This window comes from Psittacula echo, assembly GCF_963264785.1.
Source record: "Psittacula echo genome assembly, chromosome: 1".
NCBI classification, from domain to species: domain Eukaryota; kingdom Metazoa; phylum Chordata; class Aves; order Psittaciformes; family Psittacidae; genus Psittacula; species Psittacula echo.
Genome location: NC_137735.1, coordinates 106,502,420 through 106,526,944, shown reverse-complemented (window position 1 = coordinate 106,526,944; position 24,525 = coordinate 106,502,420). Strand labels below are relative to the sequence as shown.

Sequence of the window (24,525 nt, the reverse complement as noted above, 5' to 3'; positions counted from 1 at the left end):
TGATGTTCAAAAATATTACAGGCTCCATTTTTGAAAAGTAGAAAGTGGATGAAACCTACTTAACTTACCCGTAATCTAAAACTTGTAATGAAATGTGAAAATGCTCGCATGTTAGAAAAAAGGTTAATACACCTCATTTCTGTCTTCATCTTGAGTTGAAGGTCCTGTTTTGGCCTTCTGCATAGGCCTAACAATGATACAGAAGGAAGTACCTTGCAGTGTATTAATTTGAGATCTTATTCTCTACTTGAGGACACAGTAAGTATCACATTGTATTCAGGCAGTATCTTGTATTTTAAATGAAGATCTCTGTCTCCCAACATATGAAAGCAAGCGCACAGTTTTCAGTAAAGAATACATAGAAAAGCATGTCCTTGTTAAAACACTCAAAGTAGTAACATGTTTTCCTTTTAATGACACTTAAATTCATGGAGATATTCTTTAGCAACAAGCATGACTTCAGTACTAGGTTGGAAAGGCAAAAGATGACTCATTGTCTCTGTGTAGCACTCCATGTAATCTCTGCAGGCATTTTTCTGTCATTTGTATGATTATTAAATCCATAACTTAAAGTTCATTGGTTGTTACAGACAAGAGGGGATATGGGGAAAAAAAACCCTAAACAGTACTTTGGAAATTCTGGCATGCTAAAATTTTGGCTTAAGGAAATTTAAATTTTTATTATTCTTAAATGCTTGTACTGTTGAGTCAGTAGTTTGAAATATCTCCTGCAGTACCTAGCCACCTGTGGAACTAAATTTGCAAAGCTGAGGATTTGCTCAGTGGTAGGCAGCTGGAGTTGAAAATAGCGCACAATTCTGTCACTGAAATAATAATTTTAAGGGCTCTGAACTTAATCTTCAAAGTCTGCCTGAATAAAGCTGAAAAGTCATTTGCATTTTTGTTGATATGAATCATAGTTCCTCAAACTTCTTTGTAATTGATTTTTCCTTAGACATTTAAGGCACAGGAAAAATCGTATCAGAACACGTTCATGGGAATCAACTTCCAAGTTTAACCAGCTAACATTGTGCAGTGATGGTCATTAAAAAAACAACAAACCTCACAAACTATTTAATCAAGAAAGCTTGATTTCACCAGAAGCATGCTGCCTTCATGTTGAAGCGAGGTAACTCCCCCCCACCTCACTTCCATCATTGTCCCTCTTGCCCTGGTGGCTCATACGCCCTCCCTCCTTCCCAGTTCCTATCAGCTTCTGCCTGCTTCTTGTTCTTTTTCCTGCAGCCTCCGGGTCACAGAAGTACAAGGAATCTCTAGTTATCTTACAGTTATGAATGACTTGTACGACCTAGTAGCTTATTACTTTTTAATGTCATTTTATGTTATTTGGTAACTGAAAAATGCCCAGGTGGCAAAATACTCAAGTATTCAAACTAGCAAATATAACAATAAATATTGCTGCAATTCTCAGAGGACTGTGCATAATAGGAAATAAGCTTAGACAGTTTGTAACAGCATGTATTTCCTAAATTCCTTCCTTTTAGTGCTCAGGATACAGGGTTCAACAAATGGGTTGCTGTCAGCTTCTTTCAGAAAGTCCTTTGGAGTATGTTAACTTTAACGTCCAGGCTGAATGCCCCAGAAAGTAGTGATTCAATTTCCTTTTATGGACTTTTTTCTGGCACTTGTTGTTGTAATTGTTTTCTTGGTGGAGACTAAGAGATTTTCTTAAATCTCTGAAAAAGGGCGCTATTCTCCATATTTTATAGATTGAAGAATAAGAATTAGGCCAAAGTAATTGGTTTGAGACTCTGCCTTTGAAAGTGTAAGATCTGACTTCTATTAATAACATGCACTAATGTCTACTGATTGCAATTAGAAGAGTTCACAGCACTGAGTAGTGGTGAATAATCATGGTTTGATGCATTTGTTCCCTGCACATAAGGGCTAGAATTCCTTGGTGGCATGCAAATGTGTAAATCAAAGTGATCTTTTTTCCTATAGTTATTTGTCCTATTAATTTATGGACTTTTCAGTGTCAGTAGTTGTGATTCTTAACAGGTTTTGGTACGTGATTTCATAATATTGCTAAAGAAGTTGTGTCACTTAATTTGCTCTATGTAAAGGGTAAACAAATTGCAACCATGAAGAAACTGGGAACTCTTATAGAGCAAGTTCTTTGGATAGAATAGGTAAGGAAGCCGTGTCAAATTGCTTTATATAAACAGGGAATACAAGATACAGTATATTCATGGTAGCTACACTTTGTAACAAACCACAATAGTTTGCACTTAAAGCATAGGATATGTTTTTTTCTGTGCAATGAATTCCTGTTTCCTTCTTACTCTGTGGAGAACGAAACCTGAGACCTCATTGAGTAATAAGGGAAAATAGTGTAGCTGAAAGTTTTTATGAGCAGCTAATCCAAGTTGAGTGGTGTCCTTATGCATAAGTATTTCACTCCCTAGTTGTGAAACTTGGAATCCTGCTGAGTCAGATCCATAGTGACAAGTCCTGGTGTTACAAAAATAAGTTTAAAAGGTAATGTGACCAGGTGCTTTTCTCTTCTAGAGGCTGGTAGACTCATTGTGAGCTTGCTTCTGTAGAGTCCTTAGAGACAACACAAGGATAATATTAATAGTTGGAGACATCATTTGTTTTTTTTAAGTGTGGATTAATTTATTTTCTTCTGTCTCTCACCTTGAGGACAGTTAAAGACAGAAATAGGTTGTACGGAGGGATTGTGCAGCCTCCATCCCTGGAGGTTTTCAAGGCCTGACTGGATAAAACCCTGAGCAACCTGGGCTGACCCTGCTTGAATGATTCTGTTATTCTGTGATTAGACCAGTTTGTCACCTAGACCCATAGTACTAGTGATTGCCTTGCTTTAAAGAAGCCCATTGTACAGCAGATAATCATTGGAAGAGGTAAGTATTATGTCACGTTGGCACTGAGAAATTCTGTCAGTTCTTTCTGTTCTAGAAAGCGTGATGTTCTGGAAGTAAGGAACAAGGAATCATGTCTCCTGTTTGTCATCTGGGTTGTACCTATTGAGAAATGTTGATCAGGCCTGCGGGTCAAAGCTGTGGGGTGTTGCCTTCTGGTTTCTATTTATTGAAGTAGTGTTTTATCTGCAGGCATTCTTTGGGTTAAGCATATCGGTCTCTTAATCTGTTATTTTTTATCATAGGATTCAGTAAGCAGAACTGAGACCTTAATTAGATGTGTATTTTTTTTTTTTAAGTTTTAATACTATCTTTTAGAATTATAGTGAAGTATCTAACCAAAACAAGCATCTTCCAAGGGAGGTTCAGAATCTTAAAATCTGTTTTTCAACAAACAACCCTACCAGTTTCACAGTAAGTGTTCATCAAAAAAGTTAATCTGTTATTGGGGGCTGGGGAGGATAAACGTTTTCTTTAAGTGTTTTTTCCTCCTCTTCCTGTTGGAAAATACTTTAAGAGAAGCTTTGGGATTCACTGGATTATTTTAGCATCTTAAAAGTCTGCATTTGTTGTGCAGATTTTTGCAAGTTGTGTGTTGTGCTAACCTCTACCACCTGACACATGGAGAAAAAGGGAGTGAAAACAAAATCAAGTATTTCAGCATGAATGAAGTAAGGATTTTTGTACACTGCTTTCAAGGTAACAGCAGCAAAACCAACTTCTTGAGAGCAGAGGCAGCATATTCTATACAGATGTATTTGTGTTGGTATCCGAAGGGCTGCTTGCTCATTATTAGTTAATATTTTTTTTAATATGTGTTAAGCCATCAGGATATTTATAGCAATTCTTTTCACACTGTAGGACACCAGCAGTAGAGAAGAAATTCAAGGTTTCTAGCATACAGCATTGCTAGTATGTTCCTCAAGAGGAAGCTTTTTTAAAAAAAATCCCTCTCATTTATTTATTGATCAGTTTTCCTGTGTCCAAGATCACTGTATCCTAATTTACAAAAAGTGCTTAAAAATCACTAAGTAAAGAAACTTGAGCCTTGCTTGTTTGCACTGTTTCTGTAGCTATTACAGTATGTTCCATTAGTATACACTTACTTTTTCCAGTTGGACTTCATGGTTATTTTTAGCCTATATAAGTTCTCTTAGCTGATGTGTGCTGGGACTTCTATGACAATAGGCAACAAGGGCTCTGAACTGGTAAAGCTTTCTCTGCTGCTTCACCTATGGTGGCCTGTGTGCCTGTGGTGTCACAGGTAAAAACTTGTTTTAACACCTTTGGACTTGATGATTAATAAAGTATTGAGATTTTGGGCTTCAGTGGAAATTCCAAAGTTCTTTGACACAGGTGAAGAAAATACCCTGAGAAGTATGAGTTACGAGATTTCATTCGTGTTGGCCAAGAGCATGCTGAAGAAAAGGCACGGAGCATGATCCAGAGGTGACTTCTCTTCATTGAAGATCTTTAATCTGCCTTCTGAGGAAAACAAGGCTTACACTTTTGCCTTCCCAAATTTCCTGCTTCCATAATTTTTGAATCAATTGGTCAGTTTCAGACACATGTTAAAGAGGAGCAGAAATAAAGATACACATTTCTTACCAGTTTTGTGAAAATTGGCAGCTGTGTGGAAGAAACCTAAACTGATGCACCTGCTCAAGTAAATCTTAACGCATGCTCGGTAATAATTTGTCCTGCTTGATGAGCTGGTTTGCTGGTCAGTGTGCAGGTGGTGGAAACTGCTAGAGCAGTTCTCTTGCTTGCTCAGCCAGGTGGTTGAGGGATAAGAAAAAGGCAGTGTAGATACTCTTGAAGAGTTGGGCCTGCAGTCATGGAATGAGTAGATAAAGGCCAGAGTGGATGAAGCTAAACTGCTCTGGAACTATAGGAACTAGGTGGTGGCAGTGTGCTTTTCCGATGGAGTTCTTGATTCTGCTGAAATGTAGCTGACCAAAGAGCCCCCAACTTTGTGAGATGCAGGTGATCATTTGCAGAGAGAATCTGTGCAGAACTCCTCTTTTGTAATCTTGGTCTGAATTTCCCAGATTTTATACTGACAGCCTAGTTGTTTATAGGTTTATTTTTTATAGTGAAATGGAAGACCATGCAAATCAAAGTACAGTGAATGGTCATTGTAAAACCTCTGCAAATTCACTTGAAGGATGGGAGAACCGAGCCCTAACAAAAAATGTGCTAAAGGACTGGCTGCTGTAATAGTTCTGTTTCATGAGGGTAGCATGACTCATACTGCTTAATGTTCCTATCTCAGTATTCAGTTTATTTTTAAGTAGTGCTGTACAAATAGTGGTTTTTTTCTGCCAGTTGTTGCTATGACTTCATAATATTTCCCTAAATACGCTTGCTCATACTTTCTCACAGCATAGTATTTGGCATTTAAAAACCTTAAACCCATCAGAATTTCCTGAGTGCTGATCATTTTCATGCTTTTATGGAAAAAAAGGATAGCTCTGTGTATTATGCAGTTTTAGTTGAGGCAGAATAAAAGTTTAAAGAAAAAGTCCCCACAACCTGTACTCTCACTTAAGAAAATGTTCCTCTGTTTCAGCTTTTCCAGTTTTTCCATGTAGCTTTTCAGCTTAAATTTCCAGCAGTGATGTAGTGTGTGGACACTGTATTATTGCTCCAGTTTGTTTTTGTAATTGGAGGGGCAAAAATACTTTGTGTGTGGTTTGGGGAGGAGGATGGGTGACTTGTTGAAACTTTCCTTTAAGTTTATACTTTTGCATAAGGGTTTCTTTCTCCAAGGCACTGAACTCTGCAGTTGTCTGCTTGATATCTTTCAAAGGGTGGTAAACACTTTGGTGTGCTAAAGAAAAGCAGCTATAATGGTTCCTGAAAACCTTTGCCATCTTGTTCCTCCCCTTGTTCTGCACGGCATGCCTTGGTCAAACACTTGCTTCCACGGCTTGCTTGGCTTGAGAGTAATATGAGTATTAGTGCTGCCTTAATGGGAAAAGGCAAGAAAACACAAACAGTTTATAGAATCTAGCAAGCAATGCTTATTGATCTAACAAGTTGTCTTTAAACTTGAGATCTCCCTTTGATCAGATAAAACACCAGAAATTATGGTTAAAGATACCACTTTGTAACTTTATATTTTTGTGAAAACTTTAAAACAAACAAACCGTTAGAAAAAGCTGTTTAATGTCAAACTATTCTTTTGAGTTCATCCAACTAGTTAGAAGTTTATCGCACTTTTGTTTCCTCCTTGTGCTGCTTAAGGCTGTCAGAGAAAGGCTATTGGAAAATATAAATGCTTACAAATGTGATCTCTGCTTACTTTGGTGTGGTGTTAGAATTGCAAGGGCCAAAATTTATCTGGAAAACACATTCCATGTCAAGGTGTAATGCCGAGAAACTGACAATTGAGTGGTGTTTTAACACACTCTTGGTTCAATAAAAGCACAGGTGGAAAAGGGGTTTTTTTGGTAGCTACTAACAACCTAACAAGCAGATGACTGTTACACTGACATTTTAAAACTCTTTGTCTCAATAGATGATCATCTTTTCTAGTTGTTGCCATTTTGCTGAACCATTGCTGTATTTTTGACTATCGTTTCAAAATAAAAATGTAACAACTGATATTCCTGTTGTGGTTTTCAACTCTGTATTCAGTGTTCATGTTATTTAAGCTTTCTGTGAATTGCATTATGGAAATGAATTGGATGAAAAACTGTTCAGGAGAAGCAGCTTGTCTTCTCAGCCCTTGCAGTTTTGTTCTGTTTGTGCTGTAGCTGTCCAAACAACTGTTTTGTTTCGGTAGCTAGTTTTTTGTTACAAACAAGCGGTGTATGCCTACACTTATGGCACAGTTATTTTCGTAGTGTCCAAGAAATGAGAATTTAGTGTTAAATTCTCTTTGGCCGTGGAAGCTTTCACTGCTGTTTCTGTCAGCAGTGTGTCATAACCACTAGGTTGGAAGATAGGCCAGGTTTGTAGATGCTTTCTGCTCTTCCTTTTGCACTAAGGGAAGCCACATGGGGCATTAAGGAAATTCATAGGGCGAAAAAGAGGGAGCTTCACCTTGCAGCCTACTGATGAAGGTATTCATCCTAGAAGGGGTGTTAAAATCTACTTAACCCTGGCAGTAGTTGTAGCAAAGTTGATAAGAGAAATCTAAACAGGAAAACTCTACAGATTAAGTATCTGTAGAGATGAGGCAGAGATTTGCATGTGTGTGTTGTGGGAGGGAGCTGCTTCCTTCCTCTTACCTTCTTGTCTCTGCTCCACAAACCGCATTTGTGGATGTAAGTGCCTGAATTTTACCTTGGTACTGGGTTTGATACTTACCTTAAATGTTAGCTTAGGGGAGCCCTAATTGTTTTTTTTCTTTTTTTTTTTTCCATAAACAGTATTTTACAAACAGTCACCTCTTTTGATGAGGATAGATCATGTTTTTCTTCCATGCAGCTGTGTCTGTATAAGTGAGAATGACTGAATTGTTAATGTCTTTTAATAAGGATCAGGATTTGGACTTGATTCCCCCCCCTTGTTTGTTTGTTTTACTAAAAGATAAATGGTAAAATATATATTAAATACTATGGTAACATGTCACATAATTCAGTAAAACTGCATGTGGAAGTTTGAACTTCTAGGGAAAGCAGTTGTTCAGCTTCAAGGAGACCTTCTGTCATGCAGCCTGTATCCTTTCATTTGCACACGTGGGAACAGTATCTAAGTGTATCATACCATCATTTACCATCCATTATCTGCTTTAAAATGCACAAGAGTTGTGGCAAGAAAATGACAAGTAGCTCGGTTACTAGCCCAGTAAGAGATCTAGTCACAGCTGGCTGGGTGAGATAACAGGCTGAGTATCATAACCTATACTAAGACTTTGGGGAAGGAGGCTGGTCTTGTCTCCTGCCACTTACATAGTTGCAATGCTTTTCATGTTGGTTTTCCTTTACAGTGTGGAGAAAGCTCTGTTTCATATTTGTAGATGCCATTGGCTTTCAAGTGGATAATTTGAATCTAAAATTCTTACAGATATAAAACATCTTCCTTCTGAAAGAGGACTTACTTTTATTTAAATCAGCAAGTGGTTTTGGCCTTAAATATTTGCATTTGGTTAAATGATAGAACAGGACTGAAAAAGGAATAGGAATCAATGCAGGGTATGGTATCAGTAGCGAAGGTCAGTTGATTGCCTCTTCTAGAATGCTTTGAAGTGGAATACTTACCGTGTAAGCATCATGCTGCAAATATTTTTTTTTCTTTTTTTATAATAAGAAATTTTATGACAAAATAAAATCAGCAGTTTGAAATGTGGTATAGGCAGATGGACTGAACACGTTCTGGACAAAAAATGCGATGGTAAGAGCCAAGAACTTGTGTGGTAGAGCAGTGTTCTGTTGCGAAATGCGCTTATCTGCATGCCCTGTGTTGTTTTTACTTGGCATACCTAGATATCAAGAAATTAAAGGATGTTACCTAACTTCATTTCTCTTTTGATAACTGTTTTTCATTAATAATGCTCATAAATATTTTTTTTTTCCTCTTTCCAGATTCTGAAAGTGTTTTAAGATCTGAATACTTACAAGCTCTCCATACATAGAAATGTCTGGCTCATATGATGATTCCGTTGGAGTAGAAGTTTCTAGTGATAGCTTCTGGGAGGTAACCCAAATATTTTATCACAATATTTTTATTTTACTTCTTACTATTATTATAGAAAATATGTTTTTTGTACATTGTAAACTGTGGAAAGAGCTGCAGTAGAAGCCTTCAGTGTAGAAATGACCTTTTAGATTTTGGCCTAGTTCTCTCAAGGGTTTTTAACTGGCCCAAACTTGAGAATCATCCATTTGGGTAGGGTATGCAATTCAGAATTGAACCTTTGTCAGTGTTTATCACACACAGAATATTAGGAATTGGAAGGGACCTCAAAGGATCATCTAGTCCAGTCCCCCCGCCAGAGCAGGAACACCTAGATGAGGTTACACAGGAAGGCGTCCAGGCGGGTTTTGAATGTCTCCAGAGAAGGAGACTCCACAACCCCCCTGGGCAGCCTGTTCCAGTGTTCTGTCACCCTCACTGAGAAGAAGTTTCTTCTCAAGTTTAAGTGGAACCCCTTGTGTTTCAGTTTGAGCCCACTACCCCTTGTCTTACCATTGGTTGTCACCGAGAAGAGCCTGGCTCCATCCTCGTGACACTCACCCTTTATATATTTATATACACTAATAAGGTCACCCCTCAGTCTCCTCTTCTCCAAACTATAGAGACCCAGCTCCCTCAGCCTTTCCTCATCAGGGAGATGCTCCACTCCCTTAATCATCTTTGTTGCCCTGCGCTGGACTCTCTCCAGCAGGTCCCTGTCCTTCTTGAACTGAGGGGCCCAGAACTGGACACAATATTCCAGATGTGGTCTCACCAGGGCAGAGTAGAGGGGAAGGAGGACCTCTCTCGACCTACTGACCACCCCCCTTCTAATGCACCTCAGGATGCCATTGGCCTTCTTGGCCACAAGGGCACAGTGCTGGCTCATGGTCATCCTGCCGTCCACCAGGACCCCCAGGTCCCTTTCCCCTTCACTGCTCTCTAACAGGTCGTTCCCCAACCTGTACTGGAACCTGGGGTTGTTCCTGCCCAGATGTAACACTCTTGTTATATTTCATCACATTTTTCCCTGCCCAACTCTCCAGCCTGTCCAGGTCCCGCTGGATGGCAGCACAGCCTTCTGGCGTGTCAGCCACTCCTCCCAGCTTAGTGTCATCAGTCAGTGTTTATTGTTGAAGAGGGCTGTGGGTGGGTAGTTTTTAAAATGACCAAGAGGGTTGACTAATCAATGTTAACTCTAAATTAACTGTTAAAGGATACTATAAGCATACATAAATTACAAATATAGTGTGTGACTGTACTGCATGTCTCCTGTTTGTCTAGATATAAGTATAAACTTTGAGAGAAGTTATCTTATGCTTATCCCAGTGTAAGAGCATGCATGCAGAATGATAATACAAAGCACATTGTAATATCAGTAGCTTGTGTTGCCCCAATCAGAACAAGGCTTTCAGATGTTATGATAATTTCATTAAGCTTTAAAGAGAGCAAACTTCATAATGCAGGAAGCATTTTACAAAAAAAGAAGCTTGTTACAAGAAAAAGAAAGGTGTGATGATGTCAGTGCTGTCATAATTGGAGGTAAGTACCAGTTTTGTCCAGATGAACTGTATTCAGTAGGGCAAACTTCTGCCATGTGACTGGGAGCTCTTTTGAGCTCTTACAGCAAACATGAAAATGGCTAGGGGAAAAGTGTCTGAATATTTCTGTTAGCAGAGACCGATGTAAGACATCTGGGTTTGGTGCTTCCTTTGTGCTTCCTTTGAAATGATGTTGTGCTTCCTTTAAAATGAAGGCTTTCCTAGATCACTAACCTGTGTTGGTGGCGGTGAGGGCATATTGTGTTTTGATGCAGATCTCCCATTATTTTTTGATACGTTATCTAAAAGATCTAATGCTAGTGAGGTTCTTGTTTAGCAGACAACTAACATTTTTTGAGAAGACATACTTACTATTGTGTTAAATGTGTCTATCCTATTTATAAAGTGATATATTACTGACTTACTGAGAAATTACTGAATTCTAAGTCATAACCCATTTTGTTATAGGGGTACTCGGCAGCGCGACTGCAGAGAGGATGTGGGACCTCTGCTCTCAGGAGTGTCTAAGACTCAGCTGAATATAGTCCTGAGCAATCTGACCTGTCAGACCTGCTTTGAGCAGGTGGTTGGACTAGATGATATTCAGAAGTTCTTTCTAACTTCAGCTATCCTGTGTGTTTTGTTTTATGCTGAGGCAACCTTCTGGGTGGGCTGAATTTTAGTGTAAAACACGTCCCTTTTCCATATGTTCTAAATAAGTTACGTTGTTTCTGAAGACTGTAACTTTGAATTCCAGTCTTAATCTTTCATACTGGATAACTAAACTGCTTTGACCAATGTGTTCTGTCTGGCTTGATTAGAAAAGATTCGGTGTCTCTGGAATGCTAGTCTCAGTACTTCCTGCCTCAGGTAACAGGAAGTGAAGAACTCTTAATCGATTTGGAAGTTGTATTGTTACCGGTGATTTTGCCATTTGCACCATTTCACCAGAAGCTTTTTAAGATACCTGATGCAATAGGTTTGTCCTTTGTTTTTAAAGACAGCCTGCAGTTTTTTGAAAGCCACTTTGCTATGTTTTACTGCCACAGCTGAAAGCAGTGAATGTATTTAAACCTGGCCATGGCACAGAAGAGACAATCTGGCAGGGTGAGCTTTTGAGTTTGTTCCCTAAGGCTCCAAAATAGCTGCAATTTATTTACCTTTGGAGTGTGCTGCAAAACCCATCTTTTTATTGAAAGACGTTTAGGAAAGAGTGAGGTGGCTGGATGTGGAGCCATCTGAAGAACTTATTGTGGAAACTGTTTCTTGCTCACTGCATATCTTTGAAACTAAACTGCTTTTATTTCTTGAACGTTGATGTTCTGTTGAGCTGATTAGAACTGTTCTTAATAAAACGTTGAGAAATCAACTTCAAAGTTTTTGCCATTGCAGTTGACAGAAACTTCCTAAAATGTTGTCTGTAGGAAATAAATGGCTTGGTTTTTAATCAGGCTTCCAGTTCTAGAAGTATTTGTTTTCTCTTGGAGTTATCAGTGCCTTTGCTAGGTTTCCTTGTAAGACAATTACTGGCAGTTTGCTCACACTTACAAATGTCAATCTATAGTATATGGTTGCATAGTATTAAACTTACTGCTCTAACCTTGTCTGGTTGCATATTCACACTGTGCATTGAGTAGTTTAATACAGGCTACTTCATCTATGAAGCGCTTTTATTTTTTTGTTGTTGTTGTTTGTTTTTAATGAGGTTACTATTTCAATACTGTTCATGGAAACTTCCAGTTCTGGCATTGATGTGAAGCTCAATGCTTGAAATCCAATGCAAATAGTAATTTGTTCCCTTTAAATCCTAGTATTTTTTTATTACTGCACAGATATTGTTATCAGGTTCAGATTTGTGGTTAGGAAATAGTTGTCTTGTTGAAAGGGAACTGGAGAAGTTACTGTTTGGACTTGTGTTCTTGGTGTTGACTTACTGTAGATCTATCAGTCAAAAAATTTCAGTAGGACAAGGCATGAATAGTATCTTGATCAGAACAGCTGATTCAACTGAAAAAACCCAGGCTTTCAGAATTATATGTAGTCCTATAGCATGAAACAGAAATAGAAGCAGCTTTCACAACTAAATTGAAGATTTTTTTCTGTATTTAGTTAACCCAAGCAACTACTAAAAGCTTTTTGTCTTCTAGCAGGATGATAAATTCTTTTTAGAAGGACAAGTATTTTATTTTCCTCTAATTTGTCCAAGTGTTTACCAAATAAAAGTACTTTAGCAGACAGAGAATATGTTCTCATGTAGGGTTGCTTAGAGAGCAAGGAATTACAAAATAAGAAGACAAGACATTCTGAAAGATAATTGCCACCATAGCAGTGGAGGAGTTGTTTGGGTTGTAGTAATGACTTGACTTAAAAAATGGAAGTTTCTTTTTCTTTGTTCATTTTCCTAACAAGCCTCCAAGTACCTTGATGTATCTGATTAAGTTCATGGCTCTGTCTTAGTGTAGGAATTTAAAACGAAGTAGTCCTGTTGATACGCTTTAAGAAAGAATTCCTTCATCTGTGTTGCTTAGCTGACAAGGGTGGCATGCTTTGGGTAATCAAAGATTATTGCTGATAGCCTGGAGCAGAATAGAAGCAACTTTTCCAAGGGAAAGTGGAAAATTTGGATCTTGACATACAATTTGAAACCCCCTGTATTTCTTTCTTATCTGTCATATGGACCCTTAAAGTATTTGCATGACTGCCGTAAATACATCTTGGTTTATCATAATCATTTGTGCCACTTGCATCCAAAAACAGACTGTGGCAGAACTGCTGGTTCCAGCATTGCACTGCTTCAGTAAAACACAAGAAATGGACAACCCTATTGGCTTTGTTCTGCTGAAGCAGTTTTGAAATGCTCATGAAAGAATTTGGTATATTAATGAACGGAAGGCCAATTTTCTGATGTGTTTGGTTGGTTAGGCTCTGGCCTTATGATTGCTGATCACTATTATGGTCATATTTAAAGAAAAGTGCCTTGAGCAAGCAGAGACCAATGCTATTGTTCACTCAGATGCCAGTGAAGGTAAGAACAACAATGAGTAAGTGTTCCTAGAGATCAAAGTAGAAGTGTATGTGTATCTTCCAAAGTAAGACATCAAAAGGAACAGCTACCCTGCCTGTGGAAGCACTTATTTCTAATCAGCTATAGATCCCTCACAGGCTGTGTGCCCCTCATACCCTAGATGCGCGTCCTTACTCTCCCCGATTTTCTGCTAGCTTCAGCAATATGAGCCCTCTCCATTTATTGCAGGGGTGTTTAACTGCCCTGTGAAAACACCTACTTACTCAAATGAAAATAGCCGTTCTGAATAGCTGCTAAATTGACAGCTGGCATTAACCCTATGAACTTAAGCCTGTGACTTGGCCCTTGGAGGACGGGACCTGGTGTGCATTTTGAGGTGCTGAGCACATGGCTTTCATTGAATTCTGGAGTATTTGCCGAGATATCCACTAGCAATTTTCCTCTCATTCAGAAAGGGGAAATTGCTCCCATATGTAGTATGGATGAGTTACATGGATGCCATCATACGCATTCCCATTTTTCTTCCCCTCACCACCGCAAACCCCAAAGCAAGGCCCAAACCCAAAACTCAGGATAGCAGAAGCAGCTGATCTGGGACATGCCTCCTATGGCTGCTTAGATGGTCTTGATCCTGCCCATTTGGTACTCCCAGTACCAGTGCTTCATACCTACTACTGTCAGCCAGTATCTACATGAGGTGTCTATTTGGTGAGGGGGAGTGGAGTTAGATGCAGGGAATTTGAGAGAGAAGCTCCCAAAACTCACTCTTGAATACTGGAAAGGTATTCCTGTGTTGAGGAATTTCAGTTACTTGTCAGTGAATGCTTTTTGGTAATGAAACACTGTTCTGTTTTGCTTTTTCATTTTAAAAATATTTGGACTCTGCAATAGTAGATTCCTGTCATCTCATATGCTTTTTTTTTCCTCCTAATATTGAGCAACAATATTCTCCATTTACATTACCAGGTGTTTGCTTACTGGTATGTTTGGCTTCAGATTTTGTGAATTTAAGACCTTCCTCAGGATTTTTCTTTCAACCAGTGGTGAATGTATAGAGGAAAATGTACATAAGAGATAGTACTCATAGGTATTTGGACTGTATACGTGCTAATTATGCACCAAGATAATTCTACTTAATTAAAAACCCCACAGTATTACAAATGTTAATGCTGGTTGGAGTGTTTGGAAACCTTGTTTTTGACATAGCTGGAAAAAAACTGGGCTCATTGTCAAATGGAATGCTGGAAGTAGTGTGTCCCCATATTGGCCATCAGTATTCATGGGTTTGTCTATGAGCCTTCAATGCTCATTATTGTGTTTCCTTCCTGTGAATATTTGCCTCCCTAAAAAAACCCAACTCTCTTGTATGCTGTGGTGACTTTCTTTCTCATGGTTCCAGTTCATAAAGGCTGACTAGTTATGAATAAACTAGGCAAACTTTGAGAAAGAGATGCCATCAAATATTTCTTCAGGCATTTGAAACTCCTGAAATATTTGTGGTTATAAGGATTATCATGATACATTGAATTAACTGACTGAAGCTTAGCAATAGCTGAATGTTTGCCACCTTCTGGGCTGCTAATAAATTGAAATATTCTGATTTTTTCATTCGATGTAAGTGTGTTTAACTCTTTATAGGCTTTTACTCTGCTCTATGAATATGCTAAAAAGAAAAAAGTCTATTAGTTGAGGTAAAGGAGCCTACATAATTTAAGACTACCGTCCCATTGTGTTTAGGGCTGTGAAATTGTAAAATAACGAGGTTGTAAGCTCCTAAATATTCCCACTAAAGATGGTATCAGCAACAGTGCTTGGTTATGTTATTGCACTGGTGGTCACAAAGGATGCTAACTGCCTCATCACAGTGTGCTTGTGTGTTTCTATTCTGGTTATTAGATACTCTAAATCTGAGATTTGACAAAGGATTTGAGATGACATCACTGTCTTTGTACATGAGAGGAAATATCAAAATGAGAAGGGATGTTTTCTTGGCTAAGCAAAATGGAGATCTGAAGGCATCTGTAATGTCTGTAAGAAATAAATGGGGCAAAATAGGATCAACCAAAGCTTATTAACAGCAAAGCTCAGTTGTTGGTTTTTTTTTTCCCCAGTGGAAAAGAGGAAGCTGGTGATTAACTCAAACTGGGGAGGGGGAGGTGACACAAAACTGAATCACAATTTTCACAGAATTCCTTGATTGCATCAAAGTGACCATTAGAGTGGTATTTTGAAGAAATAAACTCTTGTGGCGATTTCCTTCTGACGTGTTTCTGTCAACTAAGGACAAACAGCAACTGGATGTGGTACTGTGTAATAAAATGTCTTTCAGATGGGTCAGGTGTTGATGCTGAATGAAAGCTGGATATAGGTTTTAAATATCTCTTATTCTTGGAACTGTAAGAAAGTTTATAATCATAGAATCATAGAATAGTTAGGGTTGGAAAGGACCTTGAGATCATCTAGTTCCAACCCCCCTGCCATGGGCAGGGACACCCCACACTAAACCATGCCACTCAAGGCCTCATCCAACCTGGCCTTGAACACCACCAAGGATGGAGCATTCACAACCTCCCTGGGCAACCCATTGCAGTGCCTCACCACCCTCTCAGTAAAGAATTTCTTCCTTATATCCAATCTAAACTTCCCCTGTTTAAGTTTGAACCCGTTACCCCTTGTCCTGTCACTACAGTCCCTGATGAATAGTCCCTCCCCAGCATCCTTGTAGGCCCCCTTCAGATACTGGAGGGCTGCTCTGAGGTCTCCACGCAGCCTTCTCTTCTCCAGGCCGAACAGCCCCAACTTTCTCAGGCTGTCTCCATATGGGAGGTGCTCCAGTCCCCTGATCATCCTCGTGGCCCTCCTCTGGACTTGTTCCAACAGTTCCATGTCCTTTTTATGTTGAGGACACCAGAACTGCACACAATACTCCAAGTGAGGTCTCACAAGAGCAGAGTAGAGGGGCAGGATCACCTCCTTCGACCTGCTGGTCACTTCTTGAAACAAATGTTTCACTTGTAGAACAAGGAAACTATAACTTCATATCTTAGTTGTCTGCCGTCTGTTTAACAGGAAAGAGCCCAATGCTCAGAATGATCAGAAAGTTATCCTAACTGGCAAAATTCTATGTTCACGTACAGTGCTAGTTGAGAAATGTGGAAATTGGAAGGCATTATGTGAATATGGCTCTGACTGAAACAGGATATTCTTATTTTCATTTTTCCTGCTCATTTGCTACAAATAAAAGACTGTCATTTTTGCTTCAGCTCACATACTTCTTGTGAAGGGGGAACTCTTCCAGAATGATTGCAGTCTACCTCAAGAATTGGAGCAAATAGTCTTGAATAAAACAATGTATTAAGTCATGTTCTTCTTCAGAATCCATTGCGTCTTTAGTGTGTTTATAGGCTTTGAATTTAATTCTTTTAACTTAACTATAGTTAATCTAGTAGTTCCTTAGCTGCATGAAGACTAGAGTTCTTTTCCCTTGGCTCTGTGATCTAAATACCTTCTGCGCTTGTACCTTCAAGTCTGCCTCCTGCAGTGGCAGGCTGCACATTCCATTTCTCAAAAAAGTGGTTTTGTTGTTTGTTTTTTTCTCCGTGCATCATCCATAACTTTAAAATATATTTTTTAAATAAACCACTAGGTTTATTTAACATTTTAGCATTTTAAAATGTTAAATGCAAAGTATATAACCTATATTCTGTGTCATGAAACACAGGAAAATGCTGCAAAGTTTCCTCCTGGGGCATGAAAGTTGAATGTGATGCCCAACATGCCTTAAACTACTGTTTCATAAAGCAAGTGAACATTGTTGTTTGCTTGAAAGTGTTAGTATAAAGGCTTTGTTTGGAATACAGGGTTGTCATTTTGTAGTATTGTAGGCCTGGTTCTTCTCTATACTGGTTCTATAATGCCAATTCCTTCAGTCCTCCTGAGAAGGAGGTAGTATGGGTGAATTATCTGTGTTTTGCATGCTGTTCTTTTTGACCTGGTCTTATGCGTGGCCTTATGTGACAATAGTGAGTGGACCATGATAGGTAGGCTAAATTCAGTTCTCAAAATACCTGCCTGAGATTTAGCAACTGCTAGGTATTACCATGAGGTTAGAATTTGCTCACACATCACAAAATTAAAGCATTAAAGATACCATGAGGCAGCCAGTTCACATTCAATATTGGTATTTAAAATGCTAATTTAATAGTGGAGATTTATGAAAGGAAATGTTCGTGCTACAGACATAAATCCCTGGGCACATAACTGGAGACACAAATTTATGCTTCAGTAGTTGTGCCAAGCTAGCATAACCTGTTTTAACAGTCTGCTTGGCTGTGAATCTACAGCTGGAGTGATTTTGAGCGGATGAATGATTGGGTTTAGAAAGTATTCTTTGAGGTACCTGATTTTCTTAATGCTTTGTTTACATATGTATGTTTCTTAGCATATGGTGCTAGTTTAAAACTGCCTCCTTAATTTCTATTTACCCTGAAAATCAGAGGTGATTTTTCATACTTTCTTGTTACCAGAGAAAATCTGTTTTGACATGGATGCATTGACTGTGTTGATTTTTGGTGACGGCTTCTTGTGACGCTGATAGCTTCCTACTTTCACTTATACTGTGAATTATGTTTAAAAACAGGGGTTGTGTGTGTACATTTATTTTTTCTTAACATGATTTAGACAGATCAGTGACTGTCAACTAACATTTTTCTTAGATGCTAGCTAAATTTCTTTGATTTGTTGAAATGGATCTAGCCCAAAACCAAAAACATGCCCAAATGAATCCTTTAAAGCCACTGTCTCAAAAAAACTGAGGAATTGTTTTTGTCCTGTTATTACAGGTTTCAATTTCTTTTCCCCCCCCAGCTTTGATGAGGAGTCCTAACATATGCCTGTATTTATCAGCAGTCACTTATTTTCCCAGCACTTAATACAGGCTTTTTTCCCCTCTTACAGGTATTTCCCTATATAGTTTGAGGAGTTGTACATCCAAGCCATCTGCTTGAGGAAAATCTGCTGACAAAATTCTGAATAAATGCAGACCTGAAGTTGGGTGGTTTCCTGTGTTTAAGATGTGAATTGGATATGATTCAAATGTAAAAATTACAAACATGCTTGAAGTATTTGAACATTTAAGCTATGGCCTTATTGCTAATCTTTATTTTTCAGTCAGGTGGTTAAGGCAGATAAGAATGTGATATTTAATAGGCTGTGCAAATTCTGTTAACCAAGTTCTTACGTCGTGTTTAATGTTTACAAAGTCAACCCAAGTGACCTTGAAATGAGCAGAAATATTTTTCTGGGAGCAGTATCAGGTTTTTTCCCTTCAGTTGTCTAGGTTGGTGTTTCCATGTTGGTGTATATGCACAAATGAAAGGGGAGTTGTTAATTAAATAATGAAATCTCATTATGTAGTGTGCATTTTTCTCCATATCCTCGTGCTTTGTAGCTTGTGCTTTGTAGCTTGTACTTTGAGCAACTTTCTCTCTCGTCCCCCCTCTCTCCTCTCTCGTCCCCCCTCTCTCCTCTCTCGTCCCCCTTCTCTCCTCTCTCGTCCCCCCTCTCTCCTCTCTCTTTTACCCCCCTCTCTCTTTTACCCCCCTCTCTCTTTTACCCCCCTCTCTCTTTTACCCCCTCTCTCTTTTACCCCCCTCTCTCTTTTACCCCCCTCTCTCTTTTACCCCCTCTCTCTTTTACCCCCTCTCTCTTTTACCCCCCTCTCTCTTTTACCCCCCTCTCTCTTTTACCCCCCTCTCTCTTTTACCCCCCTCTCTCTTTTACCCCCCTCTCTCTTTTACCCCCCTCTCTCTTTTACCCCCCTCTCTCTTTTACCCCCCTCTCTCTTTTACCCCCCTCTCTCTTTTACCCCCCTCTCTCTTTTACCTCCCTCTCTCTTTTACCCCCCTCTCTCTTTTACCCCCTCTCTCTTTTACCCCCTCTCTCTTTTACCCCCCTCTCTCTTTTACCCCCCTCTCTCTTTTACCCCCCTCTCTCTTTTACCCCCCTCTCTCTTTTGACCCCCTCTCTCTTTTGACCCCCTCTCTCTTTTGACCCCCTCTCTCTTTTACCCTCCTCTCTCTTTTACCCCCCTCTCTCTTTTACCCCCCTCTCTCTTTTACCCCCTCTCTCTTTTACCCCCCCTCTCTCTTTTACCCCCTCTTTCAAGTTAATTCTGGGTATGGGAGCTCCATGTCATTGCTGTCACCATCTTCCCACATTAGAAACTACAGTATACATTTGCAACTGAAAAAGTAGACTTAGATTAGACATTTGGAAGAAATTCTTCAGTATGAGGGTGGTGAGACACTGGCATGGGCTGCCCAGAGGAGCTGTGGCTGCCCCATCCCTGGCAGTGTTCAAGGCCAGGTTGGACACAGGGGCTTGGAACAATCTGGTCTAATGGAAGGTGTCCCTGCCCATGGTTGGGGGGTTGGAACTAGATGATCTCTAAGGTCTCTTCCAATGAAAACCGTTTTGTGATTTTATGAAATAGTTGCTATCTGGTTTGTCAGCAGTGAAGCCCAGCTGTAACAAAGGGCATATCCGATATCTGCTGTATATACAGTGGTTATGCTTCTTTCACACTGCATTCTTAAACAGAATCTATTATTATGCTTGACAGATGTTGCAGTACTCCTTTGCATGTCTTTGCAATTTTATTAATCGTGAAAGATTAAACCCATAAAGGTAAGGCATTAGGTACTTAGTAATAAGCATGGAAGAGGGAAATGTATTTCTGTTGAATATCTTGATTATCTAAAACATTACCAAGCAATAATAATGCAGAACAATTGTGATCACTGCCCATAATTACATTGCAGGACTAATAAAACAAGTTTTCACTTATAAAATTAACAACTTTTTCACAGAACTTGTGGCCTCTCTGGTACTGTTTCAGTTAGGTTTTAAGTTTGATTAAAAAACACCTTATGCTCTAATTGATTAATTCCTGCTAGTAGATTATCTTCTCCTTGGTAACAGTATTTGTGTTGGAGATTTATTTTCAGAGCTTTTAAGCAGGAATTGTTCAGTATTTATCTCTTTGTAGGTTGGAAATTATAAGCGAACAGTAAAACGGATCGATGACGGTCACAGACTTTGCAATGATCTTATGAATTGTATTCATGAGCGGGCTCGAATAGAGAAGGTCTATGCACAGCAGCTTACAGAATGGGCAAAAAGGTGGAAACAACTTGTGGAAAAAGGTAATGTATTCTGATTTTGAACTCTGAAACCTTTCTTAAGTGGTTTCTGTGTGTCTTTATTTTGGTAAGTACAATGTAGAAATTGTGTGCTTTTCTAGCCTGTAATTGAGCCTTTGCAAAAGGCTTAATAATATGACAAATGACCAAGCTTTTATTGATTTAAAACAAACAAAGCCCTGCTCCTTTGCTGGTTTGCTTGTTTCTTACTGAAGCAGATGAATCTTGCCTCCAGTGTTGAGGTATCCACATAGATTAAGTTCTGGAATCCAGCTGGAGAAGCAGCTGTTTCTACTAGGTAACTGCTGGTATAGAACACAGTTTGAAAGTGTATCTGAATAATGAGGGGGGCAGTGGCTGTGAGGGAAAGACTAGTAATAAAAGACATATTCATTGCTCTAATGGAGGCTAATCTGACAGCGTTTTAATATATTCTGAAATAGTTTGTCCTTTCCTGGTTATCCATGTTGAGAAACTGAAGGCAGCTCATTAAGGAGGTAACAGGGAAAAGGAGGCCAGGCTAAATGAATATTGTTCTGGTGTAAAAATTTGTAAGATTCTGAATTTATCGGAAAAGGAACTGTTCCATTTTATAGGTTTGCATCAATATTGCTGTTTACAAGTGAATATAAATCAATAGCTTCAGGTAGTTTCTTGGGAATATAAGTTCCATGTGGGTATGGTTACTGAGAATGACACTTTCTGTTGTGTTTAGGCCCACAGTATGGAACAGTAGAAAGGGCTTGGTGTGCTTTTATGTCAGAAGCTGAAAAAGTGAGTGAACTACATCTAGAAGTAAAAGGTTCACTGATGAATGAAGACTTTGAAAAAATCAAGAACTGGCAGAAGGAAGCCTTTCATAAGCAAATGATGGGAGGATTTAAGGAAACCAAAGAAGCAGAAGATGGATTTAGGAAAGCTCAGAAACCTTGGGCAAAAAAGCTGAAAGAGGTACAGCAGTAGATTACGTATTAGATATCCTGTGTTACAATATATTCATGTCTCAAATCTCTACAAGGGAGTACACTCCCTATTCTCTCTGCTGGACCCTCCTTTCTTAAAAAGATCTCTTGCTTTCTGTCCTCTTCTGAAAATAAGTATTTTTCTGTTGGTCTTTCCTAATCTTGGTGACTTCAGTGAAAATCTGGGAAAAGTGGAATTTAAGTTATCATTTTAACAGTATCTGATTTCATGCATTTCAAAGTTAAAAATTGCTCAAAGAAATGTGCAGGAGGAAAGTGTTTGTGTTTGGTTTTTCTTTTTTTTTTTTTTTTTTTTTTTTTTTTTCCAGTGTCATATAGTATTATTCTTAAATAACAGGTTTATAGAAGAAGGGAAGCAGGAGGACGTGGGTATCAGGAAAAATGTTCTGGTGGGGGCTCTCTGTAAACCTTTTCTTGAGAATGTTCCACACTTCTCTAAGCTGTATGAATGACATTTTTTCTATGGTGAGAGAATGCTAATTCATAAGTACTGCAGTGCTTTTCTTATGTTGATTCTTGTGTACTGTTTGTTCCTTGGCCTAAATTAAAAACAAAAATATCCCAAAAAAAGAGAGAGAACATCCTTAAACAAAACCTGACACTTAGGCATTGCAACATGATTATAAGGCTAAAAGATTCAGTTGATGGTTGTTGTATAAACTGTCCCAGATGCAAATAAATCAAATCGACTTTCTAGGTGGAAGCAGCAAAGAAAGCGTACCATGCGGCCTGCAAAGAGGAGAAACTGGCTATATCCAGGGAAACAAACAGCAAAGCAGATCCAGCACTAAATCCTGAACAACTTAAGAAATTACAAGACAAAGTGGAGAGAAGCAAACAAGATGTACTAAAGGTATACTGTATACTAACATACCATTTGTATGCAGTCATTTTAACCTATAGTTTGTGCATATTTAAGCCTTTTTTTTTTTCCTTCCTGAACTTGCCATGGACTATGGTGTAGCTCACTTTCAGTTAGTTCTTTACTAAACTATAGTGTTCTCTCCAAAGCATATCTTATTGCTAAGTTCTTCTGTGAAGAATTAATAATTTATTGCCTCTCTTTCATGTTAATACTTTCAGCAAGGAACAAAATGGAGCAAGACAGTGAACTTCTGGGGCAGTGTTCTACTCATTTAGTTGTGAGGGTTGAGTTATTTCACTCGAGATGATGAGATAGGTGCTTAAACTTTGCTGACAGCATCTCAGCTTGTAGCCATTCTTGACTGCAGAATGCATTATTTTTTAGGAAAGCTGATAGCCATTTAAATAAATAAATAAATACACTTTATGACATGCTGTTCTATTGCATTCATTCTCAGCAGGCTGGTACAGAGAGGCTTTTCTTGAGTGACTTTCTTCAAAGACATCTTTTCCCTCTGAGAATGCTGTTCGGTGATCCAAAGGACTGATGTTATATCGTGTGGAATCTTTTTATGCCTGTCTGACTTATTTCTGTAAATTAGGTAGCGTCTGAGGTTCTGTCTGTTAACTGAGCTTGCAGGGATGCAATTTATGTTCACAGGGATGTATACAGTGTTTGGGTTTTTTGTCACAACTTACAGTGGACTATGTAAATATACTGAAGGAGAAAAGATAACACTTGGGAGTTATTTGGAGAACTTTAAGTAAGCAACCTGTAACTTGAAAGACTGCCTGCTGATTTGCTCTGTGGATTCTTGGATTTTATCTTTAGTATTACGTCAACATTTGTCATGGTTTCTCTTAAAAAGCCAAGATTTAGAGCTTTATTGTAACTATTCCGCAGTTTTGGTAAATAACTTATTATGACCTAGCATAGGGACAGTGGTCATGAAAAGCGAATGCATTTTAGGAACTTCTGATCTAAATCTTGCCCATTACTACATTGATAAGTCTGTTATGTAGGATAGTAATAAAATATATTGCTAACAGTTTGTTTTTCCACCACTAGACAAAAGAGAAGTATGAAAAATCACTGAAAGAATTAGATAATGCTACTCCTCAGTATATGGAAAACATGGAGCAGGTATTTGAACAGTGTCAGCAGTTTGAGGAAAAACGTTTACGTTTCTTTCGAGAAGTGTTACTGGAAGTGCAAAAACACCTTGACTTGTCTAATGTTGCAAGGTAAAACTGCAAAACTTCAAAATTAATGCTGAATAGTTTTCAATGAAAAGTAAGCCATGCTTCAAGTAGAGTTTGGAACCTGTTTGTTTCTAATGTGTTATATCAATTTGCTGAAAGTGTAAGTGAAAGAGCTTAATTCTTTGTTTTGTCTAAGATCAGATTAGCATCTATTCCTAACATTTGCTAGTTTTATTTAACGTGGTGTTAAATTAGCCAAGAAACCTCATTCTTGTTGCATTTTTACAATCAAATGTATGCCAAAATCTAAAGGATTCAGAGCTTAGAATCAGCAAATGCTGGATCAAAGATTGGGAAAGGAGGATTTTGGAGTATTATGTATCTGGCATTTTTATTGGAAAACAAACTAGACTTTGTTTGTGCAAGATAGCATGACCTTTGTAGTATAAACACATTTATTGTTAAAATATTAGATCTCAATCTGAAGGAATTATCTTAACTAGGAGATAAATGTTAAAGATCTGTTGGTTGGCTGTTGCTGAACTCTTGTCCATCTTAAGTTCAAAGTCTGCTCTTTATACTGTCATATGTATAAAGCGTGTCTTGTATTTTGTTCTTCCAAAGAACAAAAGTGTAGAACAAATCTCCAAAACAAAACAAAAAAGTGTAGAACAAAACTCCAGAAAATAGCCTTGCCCTATTTTCTACAGATGTAGACCTCCAGTTTATTGTCGATTTAATCGATGGCGAGTGAGTCATTCCAAATGATTTATTCTCTCTCTAAAAATACAAGCCTTTCTGTTTAAATATATTCAAAGAGCCACGAACAGAGGGGGAAGAAAAAAACCCATACTGTATACGTATTAAAGCAGTCAAGCAATATATAGAATCTGAGAAATTTGGAAGTATATTTTAAGAGAGTTTGACTCCTTGACATGTAGCACTAACGAATTCAAATTCTAAATTTAGTATGACTTGGTTCTATCTATCTAGAAGGATTTTCTCTGATTTCTGTAGCTTGAATACAGACTAGCAGTTCTGTGTCTCTTCCTTTAAGCCTTGTGGCTGTTGTGTTAAAACCTCTTTATACTCTGAACTCTGTGTTGCACCATGCTGGGTTTTTTTTTTTTTGGTATAATACAGTTGTATACAAATGCAGTTGTATTTGTAGTCATT

The 24,525-nt window shown here is 38.5% G+C and overlaps 1 protein-coding gene across 13 annotated transcripts in view; it reads left to right on the top strand.

Moving 5' to 3' along the window:
- The window catches only part of PACSIN2 (protein kinase C and casein kinase substrate in neurons 2), a 105,111-nt gene that overhangs the window by 25,564 nt on the left and 55,022 nt on the right, over positions 1 to 24,525 (top strand). For 3 of the 13 annotated variants that reach the window (XM_080615575.1, XM_080615574.1, XM_080615577.1), the window contains one exon: positions 8,441 to 8,552. In XM_080615575.1, coding sequence (XP_080471701.1) covers positions 8,493 to 8,552 — 60 coding nt within the window. In that variant the 5' untranslated portion in view covers positions 8,441 to 8,492. Of the gene's footprint in view, positions 1 to 7,733; positions 8,250 to 8,440; positions 8,553 to 10,540; positions 10,656 to 18,123; positions 18,436 to 20,145; positions 20,303 to 21,014; positions 21,251 to 21,979; positions 22,136 to 23,215; positions 23,392 to 24,525 lie in introns of those variants that run through there. The other 10 variants (XM_080615570.1, XM_080615569.1, XM_080615580.1 and 7 more) reach the window with 8 other exon arrangements.